This window comes from Pan troglodytes, chromosome 16 (genome assembly GCF_028858775.2).
Source record: "Pan troglodytes isolate AG18354 chromosome 16, NHGRI_mPanTro3-v2.0_pri, whole genome shotgun sequence".
Taxonomy (NCBI): Eukaryota; Metazoa; Chordata; class Mammalia; order Primates; family Hominidae; genus Pan; species Pan troglodytes.
This window is the reverse complement of record NC_072414.2, coordinates 11,610,968-11,631,361: the sequence shown is the minus strand read 5'-3', so window position 1 is coordinate 11,631,361 and position 20,394 is coordinate 11,610,968. Positions and strand designations below refer to the sequence as shown.

The window sequence follows — 20,394 nt, the reverse complement described above, 5'->3', positions numbered from 1 at the left end:
GGCAATAAATACTCATTCACCACCTCTCATGTGTCAGTAATTTCTAGGGCCTCTATAGAAATCTTACTGCTGTGCACATAGAGGGACTGACACAAAGACTTCAGTCACAGGATTCTTTGGGTGGTTCTAAAATAGAAGAGACACTTACAGGTATCTTAAAGATCAGGCATCGTTCCAATCACTTTATAAGAATTAATGAATTATTATAAATTAATTAATACAGCAAACCTGTGAACTAGTCGGTGTAATTCTTGCTGTTATTATTCCCGTTGTCAGATGGGATAAAAGAAGGTAACTAATTTGTGACAGGGGAAAGTCTCAGATAGTGACCAGTGGATTCAGGATTTAAACCCACAATGCCCGATTCTGGACACTTGCGTTTAATTTCTGCGGCCCTTGCAGCTGCCGGCGCAGGCGCTGCACCCAGCGCTGCTCTGCGCGCCCAGCCCCGCTGGGTCCTGGACCCCGCCGGCAGCCGGCAGTGCCTAAAGGTTAGATCTGAAGGATAGGAGAGTGCTGAGAAGGATAATGCTTTTAGGCAATTAATTGTGTGTTCTTTAAATACGGACGTGTTAACCACACGGGGCTAGGCAGCGCATGCCTGAGCTGTTTGGAATAAAAAACTGCAGGACTTTGCAGCTTCTCTCCATCCTGCAGTTCACTTCTGAACTTGCTCCCTCCTCTTGGGATATTCTTAGACTGCTTACACTGCCCTCAGCTCTGCCATCGCCCAGCCTTGCACTCATTCCATTCGGACCCCCAAATGCTGACCGGCCAGGGGATCCCATGCTACCCTGCAGACTGGTGTGTGCACAAGGAAACCAGGTCCCAGCCTCTGAGGCTGTCAGTGTTTTGTTAGAAAAGAAGGCACAGCTGAGCCAAATAACTAGACAAATGACTAAATGTCTACTTTCTGAGAACTGTAAAAACAATATTGATGCTCAAAAAATATACATATGTATATATCATGGCAGGAATATAGACAATGGCAGTCAGAGAAAATTATCTCTGAAGACATTTGGATAGGATGGGAACTAGTTTATTTTTCTCAAGATGCACTGCCCAGTTATTCAATTTTTTATGGTATTTAAAATCATGGGATACAATATTGGTTTATAACAGTTTATATGAAATATTGTCACGACAAAACTAAAAGATAAAGTCACTATCAGACTATAAGACATGAACACCAGTGGCAGCCACACAGGTGGGCATTTGGAAGCAAACACTGCTTGGCACCAGCTGCATAGCCTTGGGCAGGTGAGGAAACATATGCTTCTCAGTTCCCTTGTGTTAGGAGATGAGATGGTCAAATATTGTATAGAACTTCAATCCAATGCAGTAACTACTAGCCTCATGTGGCTATTTAAATTTATAATTTAAAAAATGGACATTCATTTCCTCCGTCACTCTAGCTTCATTTCAAGTGCCCAAGAACCCCATGGGGCTAGCTTTCATACTGTACAGCATGCATATATATAAATTCTTCACAGAAAGTTCCTCTGGACAGTGCTGGTGCATCAAGAGAGGGTCAAGTATGATTTAGATACAGTGCTGGGAAAATATCACAATTAAGCAAATAATAGATGCAGTGCTAGGAAAATATCACAATTAAGCCAGTAATAATTTTATATTCAGGATTCTTATGTTTGTGAATTTGTAGAGAGCTTGGCGTAGAAGCCTGAGAGCTGTGCTGCAAGTCTTTTTCTTGTAAAAATCACTGGGGCTGACAAACAAATCCTGATAAAGAGAAAGTTTGTTTCAGAAAGTTCAAGTGAGGCAGACTTTGGGACAGCTTGCATGCAAAATATAAAACTTGGTAATTATGAAAAGGAGAAAGATAAATCCAACATTTCCTACATTCACGATGAATAATCAGCACCATTTTCAAATAATTATCAAATTAGGAAAAGACTACCTTTTAAAAACATTGAGCCTTCTACTGACCGACTATAAAGACTATAAAGTATCCCACAATTTATTTAGGTCTTCTGAAGCTAAAATGTTTTTAATTTTATTGTATAACCTTAATTAGTTTAATTCCTAGGTTAGTTAACTTTTAATGTTGTTATGAATGTTATTAATTTTAAATGTTTACTTCAAATGTTATTGATGATAGAGAAATAAAAATGATTTTCATATATTGGACTCCTGTCCAGTGTCCTTGCTAAATGTACCTATTAAATCTAATAGCTTATCTGTAAATTATTCTCAATTTTCTGTTGCATTCCATCAATAATTTCTTTCCAGTTATAACATCTTTTATTTCTTTGCTATTACACTAGCTAGGACTTGCAATAATAAATACAGATTTTTTTTGCCTTTAGATTTATTTCAGAGGGAAAGTTTTAGAAACCTTTATTTAGATAATTATCTAAATTACAGATGTAAGTTAACAGATCCATATTCACATTTATTTCTGCTCCTGTCATTTTTACTAATAGATGTTTCCACCAATATGACTATTTCATGTAACTTTTCAAGTTTTATCTCCTAACTTTGTTCCTGATATTCTCTAATGATTTTTAATGTCTGTTATTAATGTAGTGATAACATATTTGAAATTACTGATCTTGGGTATTAGAGCCTTCTTCATTTTTCCTTGATAAATTTCACCAGAAATTATCTGGCTTCAATAAGCAGTTTAAGGGATTTTACTTAATTTATTTCCCTTATTTAATATTTGTTTTTCTTCATTGCTTTTCTTGCCCTTATTATTTGCTTCATTCTGCTTTCATTGCTTTTACCTACTTAATTATAATTTAATTTGTTGACTTGGGTAATTATAAATATTCAGATATGTTTCCACTTTACAGATTTAGGCAACAAAATTTCCTCAAAGAAACTTATAGAAAAAAAATCCAATAATATATAAAATGATATATCATGACAGAAGGGCTTCTTATTAGAAACAAATTGGTTAGTTAAATATTTGAAACTCATAGCTGCAAATAATCACATTAAGAGAATAAAGGGAAAAACAAGATTGTCTCAAAAAATGTATAAAACTATATAACAGAATTCAGTATGCAGTCATGATATGTACTCTCAGCAAAGTAGGAATACAAAAAAATGATTAATCTACTACATTTATCTGCAAAAATGACAAAACGCTCATACATGGAAATTAAAGACCATTCCTTTGTGGATAATATGGCACAGGATATGTTATGAAAGGCTGTCCTGCCACAACACAGCACAGATGGGGTTGAAAGAAAGGAAGGGAAACAAAGGGCTGCCATGAATTAAACCAGTAGAGAAAATAAAAGCCTGGGTCATGCAGGGGACAGTGTCTTATTAGGCCAGCATCAGGACTGGTTGAAGTCTGGCGCTTCTAACACAGTGGGAAAATGAGCATAGTAATCACAATAAAGAAAGACATCTGAAAGGTGCTAACTTAGCCTCGGATCAGAAGTGCTCTCTGCTAATGCCTTGCTGGTGAAAAGCGTATCCAATGTAAGCCCTCAGAAATCCCAGAAAACAAAGACCAAAAGAAACGGCGCCTTGTCAACCGAACGAATTGAAAAAAGCTTTCCGCCGCGATCGGGCATTAAAAGAAAAAAACCACAGACATAAGATGGAGTGAATCAAAAAAGAATTTATGTAATTCATGGATGAAATGTTTCAGAATCTATAGGATTATATATTTTTTAAGGCAGACAGATACGAAAATACAACGAAGCGTGCATGACCGAAACCAGAAGAGATTAAAGTAAAACCTCATTCTCCTGAGGAAATCGTGTGAGAAGGGACTTAGGGACTGCCGGAACACAGCGAAGCAGAGGCAGAAGGCAGACAAAAGGGGCTGGGTTGGTCCCCGCCTGTGTGAACGAAAAAATATGTCAGATTGGAAAATTGCGGTAAAAACCAGGCAGAGCACGTACGTTGCCCCAACAGGAAGTGTCCGCCATGATGCCTGTGCCCGGAAGTAGGTAGGAACACACAGTCAGAGGGACCCAAAAGCAGGGGGGAAGGAAAAAGAGATGCACACTTCCCCTAGAGAAGCCTCCGAGCGCGGCCGCCATTCCGGGCCTCAAGCCCATAAAGAAAAAATACCGGAGAGGTTCTGGCACCATTTCGGGGTGCCAAAGCAGCCATGGAAGAGCCTGCAGCTCCCTCAGAAGCCCACGAGGCAGCCGGGGCCCAGGCAGGTGCTGAGGCAGCAAGGGAGGGTGTGTCTGGGCCGGACCTTCCCGTCTGTGAGCCCTCCGGGGAATCTGCTGCTCCAGATTCAGCCCTGCCACATGCGGCAAGGGGCTGGGCCCCCTTCCCTGTAGCTCCAGTCCCTGCCCACCTCCGCAGAGGAGGCCTGAGGCCTGCCCCAGCCTCAGGAGGAGGAGCCTGGCCCAGTCCGTTGCCGAGCCGAAGCAGCGGCATTTGGACAAAGCAGATCATCTGCAGGTATTATATACATGGGCAGTGCAAGGAGGGGGAGAACTGTCGCTATTCGCACGACCTTTCTGGTCGGAAGATGGCCACTGAGGGCGGCGTTTTGCCGCCTGGGGCCTCTGCAGGTGGAGGCCCTAGCACGGCTGCGCACATCGAGCCCCCGACTCAGGAAGTGGCGGAAGCCCCCCCGGCTGCATCCTCCCTTTCCTTGCCTGTGATTGGCTCGGCTGCTGAAAGGGGTTTCTTTGAAGCGGAGAGAGACAATGCAGACCGTGGAGCTGCTGGAGGAGCAGGTGTAGAAAGCTGGGCGGATGCCATTGAGTTTGTTCCAGGGCAGCCCTACCGGGGCCGCTGGGTTGCATCTGCCCCCGAGGCTCCTCTACAGAGCTCAGAGACTGAGAGGAAGCAGATGGCTGTGGGCAGTGGGTTGCGGTTTTGCTATTATGCTTCCAGGGGAGTTTGCTTTCGTGGGGAGAGCTGTATGTACCTCCATGGAGACATATGCGACATGTGTGGGCTGCAGACCTTGCACCCCATGGATGCTGCCCAGAGGGAAGAACATATGAGGGCCTGCATTGAAGCACACGAGAAAGATATGGAACTCTCGTTTGCTGTGCAGCGTGGTATGGACAAGGTGTGTGGCATCTGCATGGAGGTTGTCTATGAGAAGGCCAACCCCAATGACCGCCGCTTTGGCATTCTTTCCAATTGCAACCATTCCTTCTGTATTAGGTGTATCCGCAGGTGGAGAAGTGCCAGACAGTTTGAGAACAGGATCGTCAAGTCTTGCCCACAGTGCAGGGTCACCTCCGAATTGGTCATTCCCAGTGAGTTCTGGGTGGAGGAGGAGGAAGAGAAGCAGAAACTTATTCAGCAATACAAGGAGGCAATGAGCAACAAGGCCTGCAGGTATTTTGCGGAAGGCAGGGGTAACTGCCCATTTGGAGACACATGCTTTTACAAGCATGAATACCCTGAGGGCTGGGGAGATGAGCCTCCTGGGCCAGGTGGTGGGTCATTCAGCGCATACTGGCATCAACTTGTGGAGCCTGTGCGAATGGGAGAGGGCAACATGCTCTATAAAAGCATTAAGAAGGAGCTTGTCGTGCTTCAGCTGGCCAGTCTGTTGTTTAAGCGGTTTCTTTCACTGAGAGATGAGTTACCCTTCTCTGAGGACCAGTGGGACTTGCTTCATTATGAGCTGGAAGAATATTTCAATTTGATTCTGTAGCATCGTGCTGTGGCATGTGGTCTAGTCTGCTGAGGTTCTGTCGTCTGCTATTGCCTGTTTTCCCTGTGTTGACACTCTTACTGCTTTCAGGGGCTGTTGAGGCAGTGCTTCTGTTTTCTTGTCTATTCTGCATATCTTTCCCCCTAGGATTATGGTGATTATCTGTGTTAAAAAATAAGTCCTTAAAGTTACTGTTTTGGTGAAATTAATATCAATGTCAGCTTATGGCTTTTCTTTGTCATCTCTGTTGTCAACAGGATTAACTCAGTTCTAGTGTAGTGTTTACTGAATTTCCACACTTATTTTGAAGACCTTCAAGAGTAAATGTGGCAGAATGAAAGGAGAAGTTTTAATTGAACTAGTAGCTTTGTGCTATAATAGCCTTAACAAATGGACCCTTGCAGGGCTTTGCAGCTGCTCATCTGTTTGTTTACAGTTTGTTCTTTCCCTCCTTCCCCTTCAAGTGCACTTGTTAAACTGTGATGAACTTGTGATTTTGTGTTTTACTTGACCAAAACCAAGTGTATATGTTTACATGTTTTTATCCTGTTTAGCTTGACATGAAATAATTTATATTTGGAAATATATATTTAAGAATTATATATATATAAAAATATATATGTATAAGAGTTATGTATTTGAAAAAATATATAAAAGAATATACATCACAATATAATATTTATGTTTATGTAATAAAGTAAATACAGAGCTGAAAGCTGAAGGTCAAAGCCTAACAGGATTGGCTGTTGTGTGGATGTGAGTTGTGTGAATAATCTTTCTGTCCCTCGCACAGAAGCCAGTAATTAGCATCTAATGAAAAGGACTGTTCAAGTGGGTCTGGCCAAATGTGACAGATGCAGATCTTAGAGGACTTACAAAGCACTATATTGATAATTCTTACAATGGCATTAATAGCTTACTCTATAAATACAGAAATGGTGTTCCTATGCAGTTTAGCCACCTTCTCATTAATTCTTTGTAACAGCAAATCCTAGGCTCAGAGGCACAGTGCTTTGTATTTGATATACAAAGTCTCTAGACTTTCCCAACAAGGGGCTTTTGACAAAAGAGTTCAACATAAAAGTAACAAGATTATAAAAGGGAAAATAGAACAAAAATATTAAAACCAATGAGAATAAAAGAATGGAAAGATAATAAAATATAGAAAGCACTAAAAACTAAGTGTAAGAGTAATATAGAAAATTTACATACAACTTAATTAGATTAAATGAAAGCAGTTTAAAGACTGAAAGTCAAAGCCTATAAGACTTCATTACAATCAGAATGAAACATCCTGTTTAAAATACACACAACATAAAAATACAGAAACACTCAAAGTAGTAGGATGGGAAAAAGCCGAACAGGTGCTGTGACTGTCTTGATTGTAGACAAAGTTTATAGTAAGGATAAACACTTTGCTGGAGATAAAAAGGAATGATACATAAACATTAAATTGTAATTCACAGGAATATATAACTATTCAAATTTTGTATACATTTAATAACATTGTATCAGATACACAACTGATGAAAATCCTAAATCCAGACTCTTAGTGGACAATTTTAATACACCTTTTTAGTAACCAAACAAGCAAAGAAAAAATGAATGTGAAAGAGAATGATGCCATTTTAATGATTTACCTGTACAATGTATGATCTGCATCAACTGCAAATGCACTTATCTTGGCTGAAGTAGCTGAAAAATATGCTGGGAGTCTGAATCTTGAGTCCCAGGTTATTCACCCTGTCCTGACTGTCCAACAAAGATGGCACATTTACAGAGTTTATACCATGTACTTTGCATGCAAAAGGATGAATTTGTCAGAACTACCTAATGTGGTACTTGCTATAATTTTTCTCATTATCATGATGAGGTAAATAATAGAGAATTTAAAGGTTTTGCCCGTAGAGTTTATGACCCATAGCTGTGAATTAGTGGAACAAAGACTGGAACTCAAGCAGTATTTGTCCAGAGTACTCGCACTTACCATGTTCACTAGGAGCAGGTCCACCAGCTGAATGTAGCTGCTGGAGATGCAAGTACAGCCTTTAAATATGGATGATTCAGCCAAGTGGAGCAAAGATGGACATGAATAAGCTCCCACAGAATGTAGGAGCCATGGGGCTTTTATCTATAGGCTGCCAGCTCAGTGATTTTAGTCCACTGCTTCAGAGTGTGCCTCAGCCTCCTATACTTTTACATTGCCTCTCCCTTCTTACATGACTCCTGGTTCTCCTAGTAAGTACCTCAGCCTATTTGCCTGGACCTTTTGCCATATTCCTTTCCTCTTGATTCCTCTTAGCCAAAGAATTCACCAATCAGGACACCCTTGTTGCCTGACTATCACTGGCATGCAAGGTGAGTGACAGATTCCAAATAAATTCCAAACATCTGAGGTCCCTGCCCTGCAGTCGTGCAGGAGAAAGAGAGATTAGATGAACTAAACAACCAAAGAATGAGACCAGATGGTGCACTCTCAAAGACTGTGCCAACACCAAAGTCTCAGAAAATAGTGGCAAAGCTTTCAGAGAGGGGTTTTTAAGCTGAGCCCAGAAAGCTGTGGAAAGTTTCTCCAAATGTACACTTGCCTGCATTGTGAAATACCGTGTTTTTATTCAAATAGTATCTTGAACCAGATAATCATAAAGTTCAGTATTTATAGTAGGACAATGGTCAGTAGAAAATAAAGTGGCTTGAGAGACCAAGGATAGTTAGAATCCTGACTCTGCTTCTTACCAGCCATTCAGTTTCACAGTCTAAGCAAGTTACTTAAATTTTCTGTACTTCAGTTTCTTCATATGAGAAATGGGTACAGTTCCACCTACTTTTGCAGGATTGTTGTGAGGATCAAATATAGTCTGGACAAAAAGCTTGAAACATAGGTTTTTTTTTTAGTGATTATATATAGATGTGAGATTTGTGCATATTTTTGGACATGAAAAGGTGATTGCACAGAAATTAATCACCAAGATTTTCTTTTTGAGAATCTCTGGAACTTGTATTAATGTAATGTTATCATTTAATGATTATTTTGGTAAGCAAGGGGTATATTACCCTCACATTCATAATTTCAAAAAGATGAAGTATTTTTTCAGCAAAAATTATTCATTTGAAACTAAATATGTGCTATTCAATTACTTAAAATATAACAAAAGAAATACATATTTTTGGCAGAGTTCTAGGTGAGGAAAATAACAAAGGGACATTTTTAGAATATATGGGATTCCTTGTTCCCTCATCAGTTCATTCAGAAAAATGTCAAATAACAGAAGTATTACTGCCACCAAGTCTGGGTGAAATGTTACCAAGGGCTTTCCCACGATCTGACCACTCCCCTGTTGCAGTCAGGAACAAAGAAGCCTTTGCCACACAAAGGTCTGCTCTGTGAGTGATTCAGAGTGTGTGCTGGCCCTCGCCCCTATGAGGACTCAAGGACTCAGCCCTGGGGTCCACAAAAATGGTATCATTTCAGCTACAACTTAAAAAGCCTAAAACAAGTCAGGTTTGCTTTGCTTAGGTTTCATGTGTCTCGATTTGATGGATATCCACACATGCAAATATACTAAGAGAAATTTACCTAGTAATTCCTCCCCTTTGAAGATATGGAAATCACTTTGTCTCATGGCTCACATGTCACTAAATCAATTCACTGAATTTCACTGACAGGGAAACATTTTCAGTCTGTAGTCTATGTCCATATGCTCTTCCATTTTACAGTTTTCCAAACGTCATAGAGGCATGGTTTCTGTTGTCACAGCTAATACTAAACTACAACTTCAGTGTGGGATAGAGTTAGGGTAGGGCTGGGAACAGGGATGTGTGGGAAATAACCCAGTACTAGTGCAAAGAAGTAAACTAATTCATGTCAATTTTTGCCTTGAAAATATATATCACATTTTCCAATATTAATGGAACAATAACAAAAATAATTGTGAAATAGAGTACAGTGAAACTGTCAATTAGATCTAGATATAAAAGTAGTACAGGTAACATTTTCTGAGGTCAATATGAGAAAATAAGCTACTACCGGCTGGGCACAGTGGCTCACACTTGTAATCCCAGCACTTTGGGAGGCCGAGGCGGGCGGATCACGAGGTCAGGAGATCGAGACCATCCTGGCTAACACAGTGAAACCCTGTCTCTACTAAAAATACAAAAAAAAAAAAAAAAAAAAATTAGCCGGAGTTGGTGGCAGGTGCCTGTAGTCCCAGCTATTCAGGAGGCTGAAGCAGGAGAATGGCATGAACCTGGGAGGCAGAGCTTGCAGTGAGCCAAGATCGCGCCACTGCACTCCAGCCCGGGCAACAGAGCAAGACTCAGTCTCAAACAAAAAACAAGAAAAGAAAATAAGCTACTACCACTTTTAATTGTCTCTCATAAATAATTTGATGTAGGAGTGAATTCAAAATCATTTAGAAGAATATAATATGACAATGACAAATTATACATACCGTAATATACAGGATACTTCTGGATCTGTACTCAGAGTATAACTCCTAATTTTAAATACTAATGTATATTGTCTTAAAAACAAAGAGCCTAATTAACTAGGTATTCAAACCTAAATTTTAAAAAGACCACAGCATGAACACATGCACACATATACACAAACACATACAAACACAACTAAGGTAAGCAGGAGGAATTAGGAAATATTAAACTAAAAATTTGTTGAACAGAGAATGAAAATGTAAAGGCTGATTTTTTTTTTGTAAAAATAATTAGTAAACAGATAAACCACTAACTTAAAAAATAAAGGATAAAGTGCAATTAAAATAGGAAATGTTAATCAGAGGTAATTAGAGCTAAAAAGACACTAAAGAAATGGGAAATAAATCCTTGTTATACCTGAGGGAAATGTACTTGAAAATATGAAACAAAATTTAACAGTTTCAACATAAATATAAATTTCCAAACATCAATCCAGAAGACAAATCTGAACAAACCTATTACTAACAACAACAAAAAAAGAAGTTGTCTAAAATGCACTTACTCCCTACTCCACACAGAAAGAAACAGAAGACATTATCCCCTGAAATTTACTTAAACATTTAAGTAAAATATATTGCAATGCTGCATAAACCATTTCTTAGTCCATTTGAGCTACTGTTAAAAAATATCATAAACTAAGTGGCTTATAAGCAACATAAATTTATTTCTCACAGTTCTGGAGGCTGAGAGGTTTAAGAGCATGGCACCGGCAGCTTGGTTCGTAGATGACCATCTTCTTAGTGTCCTCACATAGTGGAAGGCACTACCAACCTCATTGGGACCCCTTTAATTGTGCTGTTTTAATGTACAATAAAATGTATTAAAAACTATAAATAATTACATAAATATATTTGTTTTCTTTTTTATGGGTAGTTTGTTTTTCAGTGGAGAAGTGCTTGAAGCAATGTCATATGATAACGTTATAGTGAAAGTTTTATGCAAGTTCATCAAGAATACAATACAATACAAACGATGAGGGAATCACAGTTGTGGGGGCTTAGACACAAAGCTGTATATACCATTTGAGCTGGCAAATTGGAACCTCTTTTATTAAGGGCACTAATTCCACATATGAGGCCTCCACCGTCATGACTCCAACACCTTCCAAAGGTCCCATCTCCTAATACCATTACCTTAGAGATTAGATTTCACCGTAGAAATTTTGGAGATACACAGACATTCAGTATACAGAACTGCTATGGTTTGGATATGGTTTATTTAGCCCGCCAAGTCTCGTGTTGAAATTTGATCCACAGTGTTGGAGGTGGGGCCCAGTAGGAGGTGTTTGAGTAATGGGAGCAGATCCTTCATGAATGGCTGGCTGCTCTCCTCACGGAAGTGAGTGAATTTTCACTCTGAATTCCCATTAGAACTGGTTGTTGAAAAGAGCCTAGGCTGGGCACAGTGGCTCATGCCTGTAATCCTAACACTTTGGGAGACAGAGGCATAAGGAATGCTTGAGGCCAGGAGTTTGGACCAGCCTGGACAACATAGTGAGACCCCATCTCTACAAAAAAAATAGAAACAATTAACCAGACATGGTGGTACATGCCTGTAGTCCTAGCTAATCAGGATGTTGAGGAGGGAGGACTGATTGAGCCCAGGAGGTCGTGGTTGCAGCGAGCTATGATTGTACCACTGCACTCCGGTCTGGGCTGCAGAGTGAGACCCTGTCTCTAAAAAAATAGGAAAAGAACCTGGCAACTCCTTTGCCCCCTCTTTCATGATGTGATGTCTTCTCCTCTTCCTCTTTCATCATGAGTGAAAACTTGCTGAGGCCCTCACCAGAAGCAAATATTGGTGCCACGCTTTTTTTTTTGTTTGTTTGTTTTTTGAGATGGATTTTTGCTCTTGTTGTCCAGGCTGGAGGGCAATGGTACACTCTTGGCTCACTGCAACCTCTGCCTCAGGGGTTCATGCAATTCTCCTGCCTTAGCCTCCCGAGTAGCTGGGATTACAGGTGCCCGCCACCACGCCCAGCTAATTTTTGTATTTTTAGTAGAGACGGGGTTTCACCATGTTGGTCAGGCTGGTCTCGAACTCCTGACCTCAGGTGATCCACCCGACTGGGCCTCCAAAAGCACTGAGATTACAGGCATGAGCCACCACACCCGGCTGGTGCCATGATTTTTTTTTACAGACTCCGGAACCATAAGCCAAATAAGCTTCTTTTAAAAATTATATTCAGTTTCATATATTCCTTTATAGAAACAAAAATGGACTAAGACAGAAAATTGGTACTGAGGAGTGGAACGTTGCTATAAAAATACCTAAACATTTGGAAGCAGCTTTGGAACTGGGTAATGACAGAGGCTGGAAGAGTCTAGAGGGCTCAGAAGAAGATAGGAAGGGAAAACTTGTAACTTCCTAGAGACTGGTTGTGACCAAAATGCTGATAGAAATACAGACAATAAAGGACATGCTGAGGAGGTCTCAGATGGAAATGAGGAACTTACTGGGAACTGAAGCAAAGTTATACCCTAGCAAATAATTTGGCTGCGTTGTGTATACACTAGCACTTTGTGGAAAGCTGAACTTAAGAGTGATGGCCTAAAGTATCTGGCAGAAGAAATTTCTAAGCAGCAAAGCATTCAAGAAGTGGTGTGGCTGCATCCAACAATCAACAGATTGGGAGCAAAGGAAGGACTTAAAGTTGGAACTTTTGGTTAAAAGGGATACAGAGCATAAAAATTTGGAAAACTCAAGCCTGTCCATGCAAAAGAGAAGGAAAGAGCATTTTTTAGGAGAGGAAATCTGAGGGGCGGCAGCTGAACAACCGCTGCTGGAAAGATTAGCACAGGTAAAAGAGAGCCAGTTGGTAATAGAACAGTGAAAAAAGTCCAAAGGCATTTCAGAATCTTTGAGTTTACTCCTCCCATTACAGGTCCACAGGCCTAGGAGGACAGATGACTTCTGGGCCAGGCCCAGGGTGCTGCTGCCCTGTGCAATCTTGGGAAGCTGCTTCCCACATCCTGGCTGCTCGGACCACAGCTAAAGCTGAAAGGGCTCAAGCTACTGTTTAGACCACTGCTTCAGAGGGTGCAAGGTGTAATGTTTGGGGCTTCCATGTGGTGCTAAGACGGCAGGCACACAGTGTGAGATTGGCTGAGTTCTTTGTGGGTTCGAGCCCCCATGTAGTGTCTCCACCAGGCACCACCTAGTGGAGCTGAGGGAGTAAGGTTGCCATCCTCCAGACCCCAGAATTCTAGAGTCACTAGCAGCATGCACTCTCAGCATGGAAAAGCCGCAAGCATTGGATTCCAGTACATGATAAGAGCCACATGGGCTTCACACATCAAAGCCACGGGGACAGGGCTGCCCAAGGCCTTGGGAGCCCACACTTCATACTGTTGTGCCCAGGATGTGGGACATGGAGTCAAAGGAGAACATTTTGGGGCTTTAAGTTTTTATGTCTGCCCTTCTGAGTTCTAGACTTAATGTGGGGAGTATTACCTCTTTCTTTAGGCTGATTTCTCCCTTTTGGAATGGGAATGTCTAACCAATGCCTGTATCACATTTGTATCTTGGAAGTAAATATCTTGTTTTTTATTTTACAGGTTCACAGCTGTAAAGAACTTGCCTGGAGTCTCAGATGAGACTTTGGACTTTGGACTTTTGAGTTGATGCTGGACCAAGTTAAGACTTTGTTGATAGGATGATTTTATCTGGCAATGTGAGAAGAACCTGAGTTTTAGGGGGTCGGGGCAGAATGCCATGGTTTGGATATGGTATCTTTGGCCCCACCGAGTCTCATATTGTAATTTGATAACCAGTGTTGGAGGTGGGGCTTGGTGGGAGGTGTTGGGAATATTGGGGTGCATCCCTCATGAATGGCTTGGTGCCATTCTTGCAGAGATGAGTGAGTTCTTACTCTTGAGTTCTCTAGAGAACTGGTTGTTAAAAGACCTTGGCATTTCCTCCTCTTCTCTCTGGGTTTCTCTCTTGCCATGTGATGCCTACTCCCCTTCCCTTTCTGGCATGGGTGGAAGTTGCCTGAAGTTCTCACCAGAAGCAGGTGTTGGTGCCATGCTTCTTGTACAGTCTCCAGAACCATAAGCCAAAGAAACCTGTATTTTAAATAAATTACCCATCCTCAGGCATTTCTTTATAGCAACACAAACAGACTGAGAGGCACTATTTCATAAAATAAAGGTGCACCTATATAACTTATGAATGGTATATAACATGGTATCAAAATATTGCCAGTTCTAGTTCATTTTGTGCTGCTATAACAAAATACACATGCTCCTTGACTTATGATGGGGCTGTGTCCCAATAAACTCATCATAAGTAGAAAATATCATAGTTGAAAATGCATTTAATGTCCCTATAAACCCATTATAAAGACAAAAAAATCATAAGTCAAACCATTGTTAAGTCCAGATGCTCATTGATTTACATTGGGGTTATGTCCTGATACACCCATCATAAAGTTGAGTAATCATAAGTTGAACCGTCATAAACTGGGGCCCCTCTGTGCCTGAGACTGGGTAGTTTACAATGAACAGAAGTTTATTGGCTTATTGTTATGGAGGCTGGGAAATCTAAGATTGAGGGGCCAATATCTGGTGAAGGCCTTCTTGTTGCACCATCCTGTGGCAAAAGGGCAATGAGAGTGAAGAGAGCAATAGCCTGAACTCAAAACTTCAAGCCCTTTTATAATTGGTATTAATCCATTCATGAGGGTAGAGCTCTCATTACCTCAACATTTCCCATTAGGCCTTACCTTCCAACACTGTTACATTGGGGATTAAGTTTCCAACACATGCTCTTGGGGGGACACATTCAAACCATAGTACCAACATAGTATAATACAAAAATAACTAGAGATCTATCTCATTTATAAATATTGATGCAAAAAATATGAAATGAAATATTAGAAAGTGAAAGAATAGCACTGTTAAAAAATAAGACTTCAGGAAGTAGTGGATTATATTCCAGGAAAACAAAGATGGTACAATATGAAAAAATATTTTTTCTTAATATATCAAAGGAAATAATCATATAAGCAACTTCATATATCTCCCAAATTTGTGATCAATTTGCTTTAGTGTATATAATACAGCTATTTAGGGCATAAATATATTTATATGTGTATATTACCCAAATCTAAATTTTTGAGAAATGAACACACAAAAACACATAACTAATGAAAAGAAATAAAAAATATAGAAAGATTAAAATATTAAATATAAAGGCTGAGACTTTGAAAACAATTAATAAAATAGATAAACCACTAACTAAATTAATGAGGAAAATGAGAAAAAATAAAAACAAAATCACATACACACATTCAATAGGAGGAATTCACAACAGATATTCTATTAAACAAACATAAGAAATCACTCAACCAGATGAAGATTGATTGCAAAACTGAAATTGATGATTTTCCAGACATTTATAATTTATCAAACATTGGCTACAAAACATGACAATGTAACCTACTAGTTAACATAAAATTAATAAAATGGTTATCACAATTTTAATAGGGATTGTCATAAAACGTTTAAAGAACAAATCATTAAAGTGCTATGTAACACAATCCAGAAGTTTAAAATGGAAGGAAGGGTCACTGACTTGTTTAATTATGAATGACACGTAATTTTATATCAGAGTGTAACTAAGGTAGTGAACACACACACACATTCACAAATACATGCAAACTAATGATCAAGTTTATGAATAATGATGCAAAATTTTAAGAAAATATTAGAATAAAAATATTTCAGCATTGTATTTATTTAATTAGCCAAAAAAAGGTAATCATATAATCATCTCTTTTGATCAGGCAAAAACAATTAGATTTTTCTCTCCTTTCTTCACTGTTATTATTTTGATGTATCAATCAATGCAATTGTATACAAGGCCAAAAAATGAGACATATAAATGATACATCCTTCAAAGAAGGATTTAAATTCCTCTCTCTGAGATGTTGTATGTTGAAAATCTGAAAATTTCTGTAAAACTTTAAAAAATAAAAATCAGTAAAATTCTAGGAGAAAAATAATAAATGTGGATAAGTTTCGTATAATATAGAAAATGTAATGAAATGCCTATTTTTGTTATCACAATAATTTAAAGTACACAAGAACCATGTACTTTAAATTTAGGAATAAATAAAAACTGGGAATAAATTTAAAAATGTGTTAAGTGCCTTCAGGAAACCATAAATACTTAAATGATAATATATACTATATAATTTGATAGGGAACTTTAACATCACCAATGTGTCAATTTTTTAATGAATTTACCAAATTTCTAATAAAGTAATGCTTAGGGAAAAGTCTTAAACTGTGTCCTTCCTGTGCTCTCAATCACAACAATCATCAATGCAGAAAATGTCAGTGGCTAAATGTGGGGGCATTTCACACACACCAAGCAGCAGACACAAGCTGGGCATCCTCCAATTTAATTCCAAGGCTATCTACCTGGAGATAGTGTCAGATCCCGCAGGTGAGGGGCCGGCCTCAAGACTCCCCCCACTCCCTAGACACCAGTCACAAAGTCCAGGCCTCTGGAACTTCTGACCAGTGGGCTTCAAGTTGGCATTCCCACGACCCACTCTTTGGATTTGATTAATTTGCTGGAGCAGCTCACAGAACTCAGTGAAACACTTATGTTTACTGATTTATTATAAAGGATATTACAAAGGATGCAGATGAAGAGATGCATTTGAGGAAGCTATGGGGGAATGGGGTGGAGCTCCCATGCCCTCCTGGAGTGCCACCCTCCAGGAACCTCCTGGTGTTCAGCTATCCAGAAGCCTTTGAGCCCAGTGCTCTGGGGTTTTTATGGAAGCTTCATGACATCAGCATTCCTTCCCCCAAGGTATGGGGGGTATGACCCTTTATCAGATGAGGATCTTATGATCCACATCAGAAAGGTTGGGGGAGATTGGAATCCTCCTGCCTTGAGGTGGGTGAAAGGAGGTCAGGAGAAGGTCAGAGAGATTCTGTTTCCTAAGGCCTGCTCCTGAAGCCTAACACACGCAGTATTTTTTTAAAAAGACTGTAACAAGGGCTATGGGAGTTATGAGCCAAGAACCGTAAATGAAAACGTGTGTGTGTGTTTGTGTGTGTGTGTGTGTATCTCATAACAACACAAGTACAAACTAGTTGTTTATAACTAAACAAAAAACTATTGTGAAAGTTGATCTGTTGGGGGGGGTGGCAGGAAGCCAACAGGACCAGAATATTTTAGAATTGAAAAGCATCCATTCAATGAACTTTACCAGGTCTTCAAACAGTGTCATATTGCCAGCAAAATGAAAAGCAGATAGTGGGACTTGAATTGATAAAAAATATATGCTAAAAAGGTTCATAAATGGACATATGTATTGAGTTGATAAAGATAAAAATAACAGGATTATTTAATAAAGGTTGTTGGGTGAATTCAGGAGTCATGGGCTCCAAATATCATATTTTAACAGCAGTATAAATTCCACTTACATCAAAATTTCAGACAAATACAAAACCAGGAAAGGATTTTCTTTTTATTTTAAAGTCTTGGAGTCAAGAATGTCTTACAATGACATATTCTATAAAACTCTTAAAAGTTTGACCATAATTGTAGCAATAACTGCATAGGGTCTACTGTGTGCCAGGCTCTGTTCTGAGATGGTTTATCCCATTTAATCCTTCCAACCATCCCGAGAGGTAGTCACTATTAACCCCTTGTAGCAGCTGAGAGCACTGAAGCTGAGGGAGGCTCATAGACATGTCCATGGCACACAGTTAATAGACTTGCCCATCTGACTGCAGGGCGGGACTCACACCAATTGCTCTGCCTTACAAATGTAACCAGTTTAAAATGAGCTAATGAATTTGACATGAGCAACTTCCCCACCCCTAAAAAAGTATCAAACTATAAAAAAAGTCATAAAATGGGTTGAGAATTTATTTCTATAATATATAAAGGCTTCTTAATCAACAAAAACCTTAACAAAAAGTATACCTCTTGCACATAAACAAAATGCATATAGTTTGAAGGAGGGGAAAAGTTGTCAAGCATCACTAATAATACTTATTAAAACTGATGAAGTTTCAGTTTCCTCTCAATTTGTCAAAAACCCAGATGTTTAAAAACACACTCTGTTGGGAGAATAGGCATACATTGCTTGCAGGAGTATAATTGGTACAATTTCCATGGAGGAACATTCGATGAGAATCAAATCATGAATTCACATATGCATACACATTGACCAAGCCATTCTATTTTTTAAAAATGTGACTTGCAGGTTTATTCTATACATACAAAATCTTTCAGGTACAAGTTTGCTAATCTCAGCCTGCATTATAACAGGTGCAGTGGCTCACATCTATAATTGCAACACTTTGGGAGGCTGAGGCAAGGGGCTTACTTGAGGTCAGGAGTTCCAGACTAGCCTGGCCAACATGGTCGAAACCCTGTCTCTACTAAAAATACAATACAAAAATTAGCCAGGGGTGGTGGTGCACACCTGTGGTCCCAACTACTTGGGAGGCTGAGGCGCAAAAATGGCCTGAACCTGGAAGGCTTAGGTTGCAGTGAGCCAAGATCGTGCCACTGTATTCCAGCCCGTATGACAGGGCCAGACTTTGTCTCAAAAAAACCAAAACAAAACTGGAGACTGAGACACATATATATATTTTATACTCATAATTTTGTTTTTAATCTTTTTGATATATGTTATTTTAGGTTTATCTTGGATCTGCATTTATATTTTTAATACATATAAAAATATGAGTGAAGATGGTGCCACTGCACTCTAGCCAGTGTGACAGAGCCAGACTGTGTCAAAAAAAAAAAAAAGAAAAAATTAGAAAAGACAAATCCAACAATAGTTAACTGGTTAAAAAATAGCATAGACATACAATGGAATATTATAAAACAAGATTTTAAAAGTAAACAAACATAAAAACAGGAAATTTGCTTGGCCTGACCTGGAAATATTGTGGCAAGTAGGAAATATACATGTGCTAAAGTTTATAAATCATTTGTATATAAAACCAGTGATAGGCCTGGCACGGTGGCTCACACCTGTAATCCCAGCACTTTGGGAGGCCGAGACGGGCAGATCATCTGAGGTCAGGAGTTTGAGACCAGCCTGGCTGACATGGTGAAACCCCATCTCTACTAAAAATACAAATATTAGCTGGGTGTGTTTGTGGGTGTGTGCAATCCCAGCTACTCGGGAGGCTGAGGCGGGAGAATTGCCTGAATCTCGGAGGCAGAGGTTGCAGTGAGCCAAGATTGCGCCACTGCACTCCAGACTGGGTGACAGAGCAAGACCCTGTCTCGAGGAAAAAAAAAAAACAGCAGTGATAATCAGATACGGTGTCTATGCTTGTGTGTGCATAAAAGTCTCCTGAAAAATCATACATAGGTGAAATTTATCTATCATCTATCTATCTATCTATCTATATCTAAATATGTACACACCCAACCCAATGTGTATAAACATACTTTAATATGTAAGTGTGTGTATATATCTATATATAAATACAGGAGAATATGTGTGTGTGTATATATATATATATGCATGCAAAATAAAGCAGAGCTTAAAATTGAATGTCAATTGTTAAAATATTTCGTTCCTTTGTGAGCGTGAGTTTTTGTGAAGAGGGAAAAATGTGTTTGATTAGACTGCAGTGAGAAAAATTTAAGTGGTTTAAGGTAAATATCGTGAGGACACAGCAATGATTTTTTGCTGCTAAATCACTATGATGCCACAGCTGGCTCTCAGTGCTCCTACAGATATAGACATAGGTTTACTGATCAGGCTTGGGACTGTCTGATATTGCCATGTGAGAAAATCTGTGAATCAGATATGCAGGTCTTTCTACTCAATATTCTATATTCTCCTGAGCCTCTCTAAACAAGATGTTTTTCTGAAAAATTATTGAAATAGTGACTAAAAATCTGTGAAAAAGAATAAAAATAAATTTGGAAGAAGGTAAAGAAGTGAAAATTGACCTAGAACAAGCAAGATAAATAGAAATAAAAAAGCGATATTGGAAATTAAACACAAGTAATCCAAAAGAAAGATTTTCTAAATTTACTTATATTTGACAAAGTGATTTTTTTTTTTTTTTTGAGACAGAGTCTTGCGCTGTCACCGACAAAGTGAATTTTAAGGCACAGGTATTAGTAGAGAAAATGAAAAAACAATCAATGACTCAGAAATTTAAGAGAATTTTAAATTTTTATCCACATAATTACATAGCCTCAGAATATACAAAGAAAAAATGACAAAACGGCCGGGCATGGTAGCTCACACCTGTAATCCCAGCACTTTGGGAAGC

General features: G+C 39.2%; 1 protein-coding gene across 2 annotated transcripts; it reads left to right on the top strand.

The window, feature by feature from the left end:
* Positions 1-3,796: 3,796 nt before the first annotated feature.
* On the top strand, positions 3,797-18,460 carry MKRN3 (makorin ring finger protein 3). 2 transcript variants are annotated; one of them, XM_009428640.5, is made up of 2 exons: positions 3,797-5,298; positions 13,669-18,460. In XM_009428640.5, the coding sequence occupies exons 1-2, from the start codon at positions 4,097-4,099 to the stop codon at positions 13,733-13,735; spliced, it is 1,269 nt and encodes a 422-aa protein (XP_009426915.1). In that variant the 5' UTR covers positions 3,797-4,096; the 3' UTR covers positions 13,736-18,460. The 2 variants fall into 2 exon arrangements, with proteins under 2 accessions (XP_009426915.1, XP_016783257.1); XM_016927768.4 differs by lacking the exon at positions 13,669-18,460 and adding an exon at positions 5,878-6,203.
* The last annotated feature ends 1,934 nt before the right edge of the window (positions 18,461-20,394 follow it).